The sequence below is a fragment of the Leptodactylus fuscus genome, chromosome 1 (genome assembly GCF_031893055.1).
Source record: "Leptodactylus fuscus isolate aLepFus1 chromosome 1, aLepFus1.hap2, whole genome shotgun sequence".
Taxonomy (NCBI): Eukaryota; Metazoa; Chordata; class Amphibia; order Anura; family Leptodactylidae; genus Leptodactylus; species Leptodactylus fuscus.
The window spans coordinates 337,596,974-337,612,088 of record NC_134265.1 but is presented as its reverse complement, the minus strand read 5'-3'; the positions used below and the strand labels follow the sequence as shown (position 1 = coordinate 337,612,088).

The 15,115-nt window shown below is 42.5% G+C and overlaps 1 protein-coding gene across 1 annotated transcript; it reads right to left on the bottom strand.

Moving 5' to 3' along the window:
- Positions 1-2,229: 2,229 nt before the first annotated feature.
- On the bottom strand, positions 2,230-7,721 carry LOC142186563 (toll-like receptor 6). The gene is made up of 2 exons (XM_075261309.1): positions 7,586-7,721; positions 2,230-4,727 (listed from the first exon to the last, which is right to left on the bottom strand). The coding sequence occupies exon 2, from the start codon at positions 4,703-4,705 to the stop codon at positions 2,369-2,371; it is 2,337 nt and encodes a 778-aa protein (XP_075117410.1). The 5' UTR covers positions 4,706-4,727; positions 7,586-7,721; the 3' UTR covers positions 2,230-2,368.
- Positions 7,722-15,115: the final 7,394 nt, after the last annotated feature.

Below are 15,115 nucleotides of genomic sequence, written 5' to 3'. Positions count from 1 at the left end.
ATAATCCTAGAGCCCATCAGCTCTACTGTAACTACTATACACTGTCTACCAATAAGTATTTGGACGCCCACGCAAATGAAGATATCTGCGGTCGTGATGTACGTCACGCCTTCCGCCATTAAATAGGAAACAGCCTTGGCATTAGTCGCATGCAAGATGCCACAAAGTGCAGAGTTGTTTCGAGAAAGGGGTAATGGTCGGATACCACATAAATGGTTGATCTTTAAGGGACATAGCAAGTGAACTGAATTACCCAAAATTGACAGTGGCCTACGTGATTGCGAGGTGGAAGGTGAACGGTGATTGTCGGAATGTGCCCCGAGTCGGCTGACCCCCGAAACTGGGAGATAGAGACTGACGGGTGCGGGCCAGAGAAACTGCACCCAACCGATGGCTCACATACACCAGGAGTCTCACCAGGCATCCGGGAGTATTGTGCCCATCAATACCATCTGTAAGGAAGCATCTGCTGGGGTCTACCAACTATTGGATAGGAAGAAATGTTGTTTTTCTATTCTACGACAGGTGTCCAAATACTTATTGGTAGACACTGTATTAGTTATACTCTAGTTGTGTATGGTTATAGCGTCTTAAAAGGATTGTGTGTCCCCAAAAAGATTTTTCATCCTGAATACCATGCCACGGGATAGGTCATTAGTTTGTGATGTGTGCAGGTCTGACAGCTGGACGCCGCACAGACCGGCTGTTCCAGAAGGTACAGGAGTGGAGAGGCAGCATGCAAAGGTAATAGGAGAACTGCAGAAGCTCTGGCCATTGTATAGCATATACAGCCCCATCTACTGTATTGTATATACAGGCCTGTCCACTGTATAGCATATACATTCCAATCCATTGTATAGAATATACTGCTCCATCCACTACATAGCCTATACAGCCCTATCCACTGTATTACTTGCATAGGCGCAGCAGGCTGATGCTCTCCATCTTCTGCACCAGCTTGCAGTACCTAGAGGTTACTGGAACAGATGATCTGTGTAAGATCTAGGTGCCGGACCCCACAGATAACATGCTGATCACCGATCCTGTGGATAGGTCATTAGAATGAAAAATTCTTTTGGGGCTGGACAACCCCTTTAATTATCAATGTGCGTAATAGACTTATCACAATTGCCATTGCTGGGCACTGCGGTCTGAGATTATAGAGCCTTTAAGTTCTTTATACTTCATCTTTAGCTTAAGAAAAATCACAAAGTGTCTTAATATGTAAAATCTGTTACCAAAAGAGAATGAAAAGATTTCATCGCTTGTCAGATTAGAGTAATATTGTACAGATCGATTTATCCCCCTTCAGACCTTCGTAAACTGATATTGCACTAATGTTTTCCTTTTCACTTGTAAACTCTACTATATCTAGAGAGTATTAGTGTTACATTTCTACTATGCACTTAGGTTTCATTAATCCTTTACGTTCCGTCAAATAATCAGAGAGTGAAATTTATCACTTCTTTCTCTAATCTGTGTTAAGGGGATATTGTCACTCCTTGGGGAGAGACCACCATATAGGTGTGTGGAGATTTATTAAGCCTTTAGCACTCCACTTCACAAGGGACCATGGGAAGAATATGCAAATCTGTCTTCCATGATGTAATTAGGAAGTCAGCTGCTGCCTCAGTGTTGCAACATTGGTTTGCAACACTGAGGCAGCAGCTGACTTCCTAATTACATCATGGAAGACAGATTTGCATATTCTTCCCAAGGTTTCCTAATCTGTGTAATTATAGGGGCTGCCATCCTGCCATCTATATACCATGCAGAGCTCTCTCGTGTTACTATGGGAGGTTCCTAGAGCCTAACACTATCTAGCACCATCACCCATAAACTATACATTACATTTTTTATACTATACCTGGAACATTTATGTAAAATTGGTTTCGTGGTTCAATGGAATCTAAGGCATTCGACTTTTCTTACCCTCTTCCCAATTCCTCCCACTACTAAGAAACACATTGAAACAGGGATTAGGATCTCCGACGATGCCTAAAATAACGTGACTCCATATATAAATGCTTTTAGCTCCATCTTACTTTGTATGCTTTACGTCATCTGCTTTACATGTCCATGTATTATATTTCACATGATAAACCAAATTATCTTGTGCCTCAGGAGCTAATACCATATATGCAAAATCGTATATAGGGATATCTATATATCAAAATCTTCTACCATTGTCTTTACATTTTCTTGACCCTTAGAACCTTAAGATGCCAATTCTTTCCAACTTCTTAGAAGTTATAAGCAGACATTTCCTTAGATATCTGATCTCTCCTAATCTTGCATCATACTGAGTATTAATATTACAAATTAATTATAATATCCTCAATTATATGACATATATTTCTTCATCCATTCATTCCTCCAAAGGAATATTTGCTTTAATGGCTTCTCTGAGATTGGCCCAGAATAGACCATGTTTTCCTTTCTCCTTTGGCCACTCCATGTACGTCCTGTGCTTCATGATCGCTTTTAACTTACTGTATTTGTTGGGAATAAGATATTGGGGTATTGGCTCTAATAAAATGAGAATTAAATGATCAGAATTCTTGCCAAGTAATGAATGTTGCGCAAAATACAGCTCATAATGGCACCATTCACTCTGAACGAAATTGGGAGAGAGCACAAAGATGGACTTGTAACTCTTTTCGATGCTCTCGATTATATTTTCAATGATTGCTTTTCCTGGAATAAAATCTCTTATATGGTGGCAGATTTTTATGGAGTTGTCTCCTTTTTCGAGATTTGGAATCAATAAATCCGTCACCCACTCGTAGTCTTGTTGGCTGTATGAGATGAATGCATGGAAACATTTCCCCATCATGGCTTCCTCATTGTTATTATTTCGTATCCTGTACTTTCTACGAAGCCATTGAAAAATCATTTTGATATACCATGGCAGATCATAGTATTTGCACAGAAAAAGCATGAAGACCAGTAGAACCACCATAGCGCCAACAATGAGGCCTACTAAAATGAAGACGTTGCAAGATATTTCCGAAGGATGGAAATCCTTAAGCATAACGCCTTTGAGGTCTTGTGGATATTCACATGTGAAGGATTGAGGCCATCCTATTAGGCTTTCATGTAGGTCTTCTGCAGTTCTTATGAATGATCTTAACTCACAATTACATTGAAATGTATTTTTTCCAGCGATTATTCGCTTTACATGTTGGCATTTGCTAAGTTGCTCCTTGGCCGGGGAATGTATTATATTCTCCTCAATGTTCAAGTATATCAAGTTCTTACTCATGTGACTGCAGTCGGGTATGTGGCTCAGTTGGTTTGACGACAAATAAAGTTCCTTTAACACTTTTAAATGGTTAATTCCATTGTTGACACTTGACAATTGGTTGCCAGAGAGATCAAGTACCTCAAGATTGGTGGGTAGACAATTAAAGATGGAATCGGAGATCTTGTTTCTTGAAATGTTCAGAATAAGGAGACTTTGTGACCATTGACATGCGGTACGGAAGTCACAGTACAGTCTATTACCACTGACATCTAAATACTTTAGAGACTTCATGGTGGAGGTCATTGAGGCTATAGATGAGAGTCTTTCTAGGACATTATTCTGGAAATCAAGGGACTGGATATTAGGAAGTGTGGAACAGCCATCAAAAATCCCATCTGTGATTCTATTATTGGTCAGTATGAGGGAACGGAAGATGCTAGGCCATGGAGGACAAGGAAAGTATGACAATTCAGAATAAGACAAGGTCAGGTTCTCGATAAACATTTTAGAAATCATGTGTAAAGGATGTTCTTCGCCACTTTGGAGGAAGACTTGCGGAATAACATTTTCAACTGTCAAAGACTTGAGTGAACCCTGTGAAAAATCAATAACCTCGTAAACAAACTCTTTTATGAAAGTAAACCTATAGATGGACAGATGTTCAATGGTTGAACGCCAGGAGATGGACAAAATTTCGATCATTTCATGCCATGGCATTGTGACGTCGCTGAGAATGAGTTTGGACACCTTCGATTTCTGGATTATTTTACGGATATCTTCAACTATAAGGTCACAAGTTTCCTCACATAGTATATGAGAGAGTTCCAGAGTGGTGGAGATGTTAAAGTCATTGTATAATGGAGTTGTGTTCATTGACGTCTGGGGTAAAACCACATGGAGCTTTTCTGTATCTAACAATTGGAGACTACCAGATTCATAATGCTGAAGATGTTCAAGTCCCAGAAATACAGTTTCCAGTTCTTGGTGTGCAAGATTCACAAAATCGTATCGATCTATCCGTGTCGCACTTAAACCAAGATATCTTAATTTTGTTAAGATGGCAAATTCCTTGCATAGGAACATAGTTTCCAAATAATTGTAGGACATATTTAGATGCGTGATACCTCTGATATACTGCAGGGTGCTGCAGTTTATAGTCCGCAGCTGATTGTATGAGATGTCCAGTCTTTGTAGAGTTGTGTGAAATTGGAAAACTGAGAAGTCCAATTCTTCAAGTGCATTATAAGAAAGATCCAAGATCTGTAAGTTGTGGTATGTCCGAAATGTACTCGGTTGGAGTCTAGTTATATTACAATGACTTAAGTCCAACTTTGTGTCGAGGAGAGAAAGTTTATGTGGTAGGATTTGAGGGTGAAAGCAGTCTTCTCCATGGATAGCTGCCATCATTGCATGTAGTAGAAGGAAGATCGGCCAGAATCTATGACGTGTGTCTGACATTATGTAGATTTTCACCTTAAAGCTGTAAATAAGCAGAGATCTTGAAATAGTTTGCTTCAATGCCATTTTAGGTACATGGGTTGAAAATACTGTACGGATTGATGTTTTAATGCAATGGAATGGACTCCTGCTGATATGATATTGATAACCTGTCCTACATAAAGGTCATCCCTATTAGGGTAAGTTCAGATGGGGTTTCTTGGATCGGAACCTGAGGTGGAGGCCGCCTCAGGTTCCAATCCAAAAACCGGGAGCCGCGACTGAAAGCCAGTGCACTGCATCGGCATCCAGCCCCGTGCCCCGCTCTAGATTAAGCCCAATGAATGGGCCTAGTCCGGAGGAGGGAGTGTCTTCAGGCCGAATCACAAGGTGAAGCGCCCTGAAGAATGAACATCTCGCTTCTTTTGAGCGGCTCTCATTGATTTTAATGGGAACCATCTTTTTGGTCAGGGTTTTGAGGCGGATACGGCCTCAAAATCCTGACCAAAAATCTCCATGTGAACTTACCCTTACAGTCCCAGAAAACCCTTTTAATGGTGCATAAAACAATCATTACAGGCACAGTCACGGCAGAACATTTTGTTTTTAAGTTGCTATGTAGGATTTCCCCAGAGTAGTATATTTGCATATTTATTAGAACTAAAAGCACAGTACACTACGGTGTATTACTACTTGCAGATTTACTTCCTTGTGTTTCACTTAAAGGGAGTCTATCTCCTCCCTGCAGCATATTCCACCACCATCACTGTGTTACACAGCACATTACAGTGATGCACAATATATCTTTGTTATATACGTCACTTTTGTAGATTTGGAGAAAAACAACTTTGAATTCTTATGTAAATGTGATAGATGGCGCACTCCCGGGAGCACTGATCCTACTTATTCCTAATGGTGTCTGGATTGGCAGGACTGAGAATTTCTGCACAATTGGAATTTTCTCTCTAGCCCCCACCGTTCCTGACCTATAAGTGCAGTTAGTTTTCATGTTTGATGTGGTAGCTTTGTATCATCAGAAGGGCGGTGTCAGGCAGGGGCGTGTGATTCATTGCACCAATCAGATGCAGCCAGTGCCAGAGCTCAGGCACACCCTTTGTCTGCTGCTGCCTGACACCGCCCTCCTGATAGTACAGAGCCTGAATAGTATATCAGGCACCAAAACTAAGCAAAACTAACAGCATGTATTGCTCAGGAACGGTGGGGGCAAGAAAAAAAATTCCAGCTGTGCCAGAATCAGTGGAACAGTGACTAATAATTGATATAAAGAGCTGGAGATGGTGAAATGTCCAGATTTTGGCTGCTTGTAGTCTCCACTAGGGGGAGTTTAGTAGTATACTGTATTAATAGTGAATTTAATGCGCAAACAGTATAAGAGGTGAGGACACTGAGAATCATGCTAAGCAGTGGTGGACCTTTTAATAATGCTTTGCCCCTAAACCAGACTGGTGCTTGTTTGGGTCTGCTGAGGAGAGAATTTTTATGACCCGACGAGGCCTTGAATATTCAACAAGTGAGTTAAGCCCATATCCACCCACATCCGGTACTGGCAGGTTGAAGGGAACCCTACTACTGTTGCTTAAAGTGGTCGTCTGGCCCTTCAATTCCAATTTTCATACTGATAACCTTTCCACAGCATACACATACAAGTATCACCAGAACAACTGATATGCAGTGGACGGGACTGCTGTGCTGCTCCTATTACTTGTATAGGAGCAATGCTGTATGTGCTTCCCAACCACTAGCAACTCCAGCAAATCCGAAGCTATTACAACAGATGATCTCTGTGGAGTCCGGGTGTTGGACCTTGACAGATCACATACTGATGACCTATTCATCAGTATTGGGATAGACAACCCCTTTAAGTGTAACCAGAGTCAAATGCCAAGCCCTCTTCTTCATATAATGTGAGTTGTTCTGTGTGCCCATCAGAGCCTTCTAACTACTAAGCTGCTTGCCCATCAGAGACCTGTAACCATCACGCTATGTGCCATTACTTGTATCCACCACCCTAAAGAGACTGTAACCACCATGCGCCACTGTTTATAACTATTATGCTTTATATCCCCATACCTCCCAACCGTCCCGATTCCGGTGACGTATCCCGCGGTCCCGGTTGGAGGGAGGTATGTCCCGATTGCAACTCAGATCTGCATCCAGATGGAGGGGACATGAATCTGGGGGCAGAGATGTGGGGACATGAATCTGGGTGCAAAGATGGAGGGGACATGAATCTGGGGGCAGAGATGGAGGGGACATATATCTGGGGGCAGAGATGGGGACATGAATCTGGGGACAGAAATGGAGGGAACATGAAACTAGGGGCAGATAAAGGGTGTATATGAAACTGGGGGAGAGATAGAGGGGGGACATATAATTTATGGGTGACTGTAGGAGGATTATACTGTGTACGGGCACATGGAAAATGAATGAGAATGGGCGGAGACAACACAAAAGTATCCCTCTACATACAAGTTTTTTTTAAATATATTTTACTTTCATGTTATGAAAAATGACAAAATGAGTCAGCAAGTAAAATTCATGAACTACTACCGTACATAATATAAGGAAAATCCAAAGTTTTCATCACTTTCACGTATTCGCGAGCCAGTGGTGAAAACTTTCCAGCAAAGTCCTACAGCTGCTTATAAAAGTGTGACCTGTTATAGCTAAAGAATTATTACGCAAAGTAATTCGACTCATCTGTTTCGCAGGTGGATTGTCGTGCTGACATGTACACGGTGCACGAAGAGCATTAGTATGACGTTTCCAGCGAGCATTCAGGTTTTATTAACTCTCTCCATCAATGGATGGACAAAAAGCTTTACATATCTAGACAGTACATTCTAGTCCACCCATGTGTAGTAGTTATAAGCCATGTACCTTGGTGTTGTCGTCGTTCCTGGTTCTCACATGGTTAAATCTTTGCAGCCCATCACCTTTGTCAGGAGCCTGTTCACACAATCTGGTTTCGGTTTCTGCTGTTGTGTTGCTTCAGCTGCTGTGATTGTTCGCCTTCTTTTCCTCCTCATATTATTTCCTCTTTTACACAGTTTGTATACTCCGCCCTGAATGTCATATCCCTCCCTGTTTTCGGGGATTTCCTACAGCAGCAGACAGTACAACCAAGCAGAGCGCCCTGGTGTTCTTATGTGTGGTTACTGCTGTACCTCACTACCCATCACTGAATCGCTCCATTCATCTGTAGCAGGGTTAGACTTTGCAACAAGCACATAGATTGTGTATGCGCTACTAAGATGAACAGTACAATAGCTAAAATTTGCCAAGTGTGAATATATCTTTAAAAGGTTTGTTGCAAGACTAAGAAAAAATGGAAATGCTTTATTTTTGCTCCATGGGCTGCGAGTGCAGTGGGCTGGGGTGCAAACTTTTGTGCGGGACCCCCTACCCCCTTTAGAGTGAATTCTTGATAGTGATGGTTACAGGCGCTGAAGCGATATCTCAGATACTTGAAATAAAGCTTTAGTATCCGCAACTGCAGTTATCAAGAATATGTTGAGTGAACAGCGCCTGGCATGTAAATACTGGGACAGATTACATGCTCTACAGTGGACCCCACACAGTATTACGTATTCCACAGTGGCCTCCAAACAGTACAGTATTACGTGCTCCATAGTGGCCCCCAAACAGTATTACGTGCTCCATAGTGGCCCCCAAACAGTACAGTATTACGTGCTCCATAGTGACCTCCAAACAGTACAGTATTCCGTGCACCACAGTGGCCCCCAAACAGTATTACGTGTGCCATAGTGGCCCCCAAACAGTATTATGTGCTCCAATGTGGCCCCCAAACAGTATTACGTGCTCCACAGTGGCCACCAAACAGTATTAAGGGCTCCACAGTGGACTCCAAACAGTATTACGTATTCCACAGTGGCCCCCAAATAGTACAGTATTATGTGCTCCACAGTGGTCCGTAAACAGTACAGTATTACGTGCACCACAGTGGCCCCCAAACAGTATTACGTGCGCTATAGTGGCCCCCAAACAGTATTATGTGCTCCACTGTGGCCCCCACACAGTATTACGTGCTGCACAGTGGCCCCCACATAGTATTATATGCTCCACAGTGGCCCCAAACAGTATTATGTGCTCCACTGTGGCCCCCACACAGTATTATATGCTTCACAGTGTCCCACACACAGAATTATATGCTAAGAGTGGCCCCCACACATTATGTGCTAACAATGCCCACCCCCCACCAGAGCCTGAACCCCCATCCCCCCTCTTGTCCAGATATAGCCTGCACCCTCATGCCCAGGCCCCTTTCCATTTACAATATGAATAGCGCTTGGGGAACCTTATTTTCTCTGTGGTCTGGGCCCCGGCCACTTCCAGCTGGCCACAGGGCCCCCTCCCTGTAAGCACAATCGTTACGCCACTGGTTACCTCAACCCGCTCCTGAACCCCCAGAGCAGAGCAGGAAGCCATAGGCAAGAGCAAATAAGTGGTTTAGAAATAATTTTGGTGGTGGTAGCTTCCCTTTAACCCCCTGTAGTTTGTGCTCCAGAATCCTCCTAGCTGTCATTTTTTGGGACAAGAGCTTGTCTAACAAAATGATTGTATCGCTGCCATCCACATTACTTTTATGGGGCTGTTTTCTGTTTTCCAGTCATCCCTCTTTTGTTTTCAGTTTTTTGCAATGACTTGTAAAAGAAGGAATGCTGGGATTTGTATTTCCGTAGTGAAGTGCTTAAGTGAAATGGCTAAAACCGTAACGCAGAGATCTTGGTAAATAACTATATTAAGAAGGATAAGTATGGCACGAGAATTTTATCTAGCGATAGAAGTAAGATATTTTTCACTATGAGGTATATAACTTCTGGAAAATTGCTTTCCACATTTATAGTCCAAAATTATAAATAGAGTAACACTGCCACCTAGTGGTAATCACTTCTATCAGGGGGACAAATAATTTTCGATGTTTTTATTTAAACTCACTTATTAAAGGGGCACTTATTATGCTGTATGAGCCCCACATATGTGTGAATAGCCGTTAAAAAGCCACCTCAGGAACCGCTAATCTTATTTTAAACCCTGCTCCCGTTTTAAAATAGAACTATAAAAACATATATGTAAATAATACCTGAACGTGCACGGTGGTCGGTCTTGCACGATCTGACGTCTTCTTCTGGCACACCTACCTCCTTTTTCTTCTTGCAGCGATGCCCTCTGGTCCCGGCTCTTCCGTGGCTTCATCCTCGTCTTCTTCTGGCTGGGTGGCTTGAAATCCCGCGCCTGTGTAGTAGCTTTGGCACCATTTTTTATCAATGGCAGTTCGAACTACAATGGCAATTAGAACTACACGAGCGTACTGTGCATGCGCAGTACGCTCGCGAACTGTCATTGATAAAAAATGGCGAGTGAGCCTGCGCAGTAGCACTCCGGAGGGAAGCACTACTACGCAGGCGCAGGATTTCAAGCAATCCAGTCAGAAGAAGACGAGGATGAAGCCCATGGCCCATCTCCTGACTGCAGACTGACACTTGATCTGACCATAGCTAACAGGTTGTCTGCCTAACTAAATCCACTCCAGCTTCCTCCTTCTTTCTAGTTTCTCCCCTCACTAGATGTCCTAAATTGAGGGCTTTACCAGCTGCGCAGCTTCAGCCAAATGGTTTGTCCCACGTCAAGCTAAATGACAGTGCAAATTCTCTTATGGCAGTAACAAATAACTGCAATTATCCAGTTGTTTTCTCAGTGCTCCGCAGGGATGCCTCACATGCATAGCAGAGGTAAGAAGAATAATGACACTGCTAGATGTGCTACAAATGCAGCAAAGTTTAACTTGACATGTTGCACAACAAGCAGTGTAGCAGAGTGTGGCTTCCACTCTTTCAATGGTTTTTGAGGTCTTCTGTGATACGTTATCAAGCTACAGCAAGTCAAATTGCTAAATTTAAAACCAACAAAAATCTACCAATCCTGAAACTCTGCAAACAGGACAAGAGCAAATTGACCTACAAAGTGCTGGAGATGAGCCAAGCGATGAGGCCCATGTCAGGTTACAGACATAGACAGCACACCATAACTATACCGCCTGTAGTCTATACCAAGATGGGGACCGGGGAAGAAAATTAAGCAAATACCAAGTTATCCTTCATTTCCATGTTGTGAGTTCAGCCAAGAATTCCTGGGTAATTGGGCTGGGTCACGCTTTGGTTTGCATTTAATCCAAGAAACATAATAATCCAATGGCCTCATAATCTTTCTCCTTCACTATATGTAGTCACACATACAGCCGTCCTAGTAAATAGCTGTGGTTTGGTATCATGTCCCCGTGTCACATGAAGCATTGACATAAAGTGCACATTCCAAGCCTCCCACAGAGATTAGGAGCATACTCCCTGCACAGGCCCATGTGCTCCTCGCCCCTTATCAGGCACTTCTATTTTACTAAGTGGGTGATGAATGGCAGGTTCCTATTCCTATGACATATTTCTAAGCCTCAGCAAGCTGACTGTGACCCCAAACAAGTGTTTACTGCGCAGAAATTTATATAGGAGTTTCATGTTGGTATATATGTTTATATGGCTCCTCAATGGGGGTCCAATGATTTTGTGTAGAAAAGCCAAGTCCTGGTATTTTGTGGGGTGAAACTACATGGGTATGAGCAAAATTTGTAGCACAGAGATGCTTGTGTTGTCTCATTCCACACCCTCTGTTCTCCGCTGGGTTGCTGCATTAGCACATGTAAGGAGGAAATTGAAACTTTTGTCATAAGGGCCATGACTTCAAAAAGCCCACCATTCTAGCAGGAGGAAACAGAATCATCCTGTGCATTGCATGTATTTTATAATGTATAATATGACATACAATATCCAAAAGATATGCCAGGAGGCACTAAGGTTCCAGCAACACATAGCATAATTTATGCCCCCCCCTCCACAGTATAATTCCCCCTTATGCACCCATAGTGACTCTCTTATGCCCCCACACAGCATAATAGCCACCTTATGCCCTCATAAAATATAATGGCCTTCTTCTATATACACAAAGTTGAGAACATTAAAAAGAGAAATGAATAAGTGACTTATTACTAGCCCTGTTATGCCACACACAATTTTACATAATTCTTTATTTTCTATTAGCTTTCCAGACTCCCTACTCCTTCTCTCTGCTCTAGGCACCAGCACACACAACCCTGTGAGCATCAACAGGGGAGAAGGGAAGGGTTAAGTGGTCTGTATGCAATGAAGAACATAATATCACCAATGACATGAAAATTTTGGTTTTAAGAGGGAATTTTAAATCAAGGAAAGAGAGACAGATTTATGAGTACAAGTGCATGACCTTGTTTGACACTCTCCAGAAAGGGATGAATCTGTCACATGGGTTCATGGCATCCGACAGAAATCACTGAACTGAGAAAACCATAAAAGACATTCTCTGAACTGATAAGAACATTGCAAACTGATGAATTGTTTATTTGTATATACCAATAACCAATAACTTTCTTCTACCCTCCCTCCTAGAATTCTATTCCTGAGTGCCCCTTTATACATACATATGCATCCTTTTAGATATACCTGAAGAAGAAGCCGAGAGCTTCGAAACGTTGCAATCTGTCATCATTATTAGTTAGCCATTAAAAAAGGTATCAATTACTGAAGACTATCAAATTTTTTTGTTTTTATATTTCCTACCCACTGGCTAACACGGTACAAAACCAAACATTTTCCTTGTATCAATTGAAACGCTTATCGTTGATCCTTACTGGGTGTTGTAGACCCTGGCCCTGTATCAGGTCTTGTATTATGCAGATAACTTTTTGTGGTAAATGAGTGCCAGTGGTAGCATTTTAGGGAAACTACTACATTTAAGCATAGGATACAGCTGAGACCTCTTTAAGTCTGGGGGCTGCTGTAACTCAGTCCGTATTGCCGTCCCCCTCTGACTTCTACTTTTCACACTATATGTGCATGTCTGAATGGGTGTTTCTGGTCCTCCGCTGCCCTGCAGACTGGCATCTTCTACTTGGGCCAATCCCACACTTGACATAGTTCTGATATTGCTGACGTTCCTAGGGTTTGGCAGTCTGACAAGGAAGTGTAACCAAATAGGGAGAAATCTGACTAGGCACATACTGTCCTATTAAACAAAATTACTGGAAGATTCTAATGACCTCGGGCACCCAATATAAATACTATTGGAATTGTTTCAGAGTAACTGGGATTCCAGAAACATTACAACATTTCATAGTGACATGTCCGAAGTTTACTCCCACCAATCTCTGAAATGAAGGGTCAAAACTGCTCACAACTGACCGCTGTGCCCCTTTGGCTATGTTTGGCAGCTGAGGACAGGCTCATTGACCTCTATAAGTCCGTGAATGCATTGTGGTTCTTCCCGCAGCGCTTTCAACATAAAGTTCACAGAGTTTTCCTCCGTGGACTTTCTGTTACAATTATATCTATAGAAAAGCCGCCAACGTTTCCATAGATATAATTGACATGCTGCGATTTTCAAAACCGCGATGTGATCCCAGCCACTTTGCAAGTACTGTAGGAACACCGCAATTTTTACCACGGCATTTCTGCCAGTTTCTGGCCAGTGGGGCACCGGCTAAGGGGTGCCTAAGGGTAGGATAAAATAAATCTATATTGTTAAATGTGGGAAAACAGAAGTGAAAGTGAATAGAAAAATGGAAAAAAAAATATTAATTGCTATAAAAATATTGACAGACAACTTGTTAGAATGTAGGAAACTGAGCAGTCATGACATCATAAAACTCATGGGGTCTGTACAACCCTATGTGCTGTTTTTATGGTCTCCTGTCCTAAGGGGTCTATGCGGCCCCACTGTGCTGCTAGTCTCCACTGCTGTCCTAAAGGGTCTTCTGTCCTAAAGGGTATGTGTGACCCCACCATGCTGTTTGTCTTGTCTCCTATACTTAGGGATCTGTGTGGCCATATGTGCTATTTGTCTCATCTCCTGTCCTATAGGGTCTTTGAGGCCTCACTGTTCAGATGTAAGATCAGGAAAGAATTTTGTCCCTTTTGAAATAAAAATAAAACCTCTGGGCAGCTTCTTCACCTTCCTCTGGTTCTTTGGGTACAGTGGCATAATTGAGAGCAATGGTTGGCTATGACAAGTTCTGTGGTGTCCCGGGGTCTGATGTGAGAGTCACAATGCTCATTATTTCATTCAGGGCCTGTAATATTTTATTACCATGTTCCTTACTGCCAATTAAATAAATAAAATATTTTGGTGTCTGTTTTTTGTCAGGAATTTCTCCATACATAATAACACAATGAGCATAATCGCTGCTGTTTCATATTAAGGCTTTGTCAAATATTGACCACATATTTCACCCCATGGACTGCAAAGTGTGACTCCTGGAGTGAAAACCTGCAGAAAGAATCAACACTCTGCGGATCTAATATATGCACCGTGGGTTAATTTCTATGCACATTTTTTCAGGGCAGATGAGATTTGCATCATCCATTTTTCACCTACTGTAATACCCTACATATATAACATTTGATGCGTATACACTACATGTGAACATGCCTTTAAACTGACGATAAACCCATTCTGCTTACTGCAGCCCAGTTCCTATTCAACCGAATGAGAGCTGTGCAGCAGTTACCACTGCATGGCCACTACACAGTGTACAGAGCTCATGGCACTACACAGTGTACAGAGGACATAGCACTACACAGTGTACAGAGCACATAGCACTACACAGTGTACAGAGCACATAGCACTACACAGTGTACAGAGCACATAGCACACTACACAGTGTACAGAGCACATAGCACTACACAGTGTACAGAGCACATAGCACTACACAGTGTACAGAGCACATATCACTACACAGTGTACAGAGCACATAGCACTACACAGTGTACAGAGCACATAACACTACAAAGTGTACAGAGCACATAGCACTACACAGTGTACAGAGCACATAGCACACTACACAATGTACAGAGCACTATACAGTGTACAGAGCACATAGCACTACACAGTGTACAGAGCACATAGCACTACACAGTGTACAGAGCACATAGCACACTACACAGTGTACAGAGCACATAGCACTACACAGTGTACAGAGCACATAGCACTACACAGTGTACAGAGCACGTATCACTACACAGTGTACAGAGCACATAGCACTACACAGTGTACAGAGCACATAGCACTACAAAGTGTACAGAGCACATAGCACTACAAGTGTACAGAGCACATAGCACTACACAGTTTACAGATCACATAGCACTACACAGTGTACAGAGCACATAGCACTACACAGTGTACAGAGCACATAGCACTACACAGTGTACAGAGCACATAGCACTACACAGTGTACAGAGCACATAGCACTACACAGTGTACAGAGCATATAGCACTACACAGTATACAGAGCACATAGCACTACACAGT

What these genes read in the sequence shown, in the direction of transcription:
- LOC142186563 (XM_075261309.1), bottom strand. Translation starts at nt 4,705, where the DNA reads ATGTCAGACACACGTCATAGATTCTGGCCGATCTTCCTTCTACTACAT.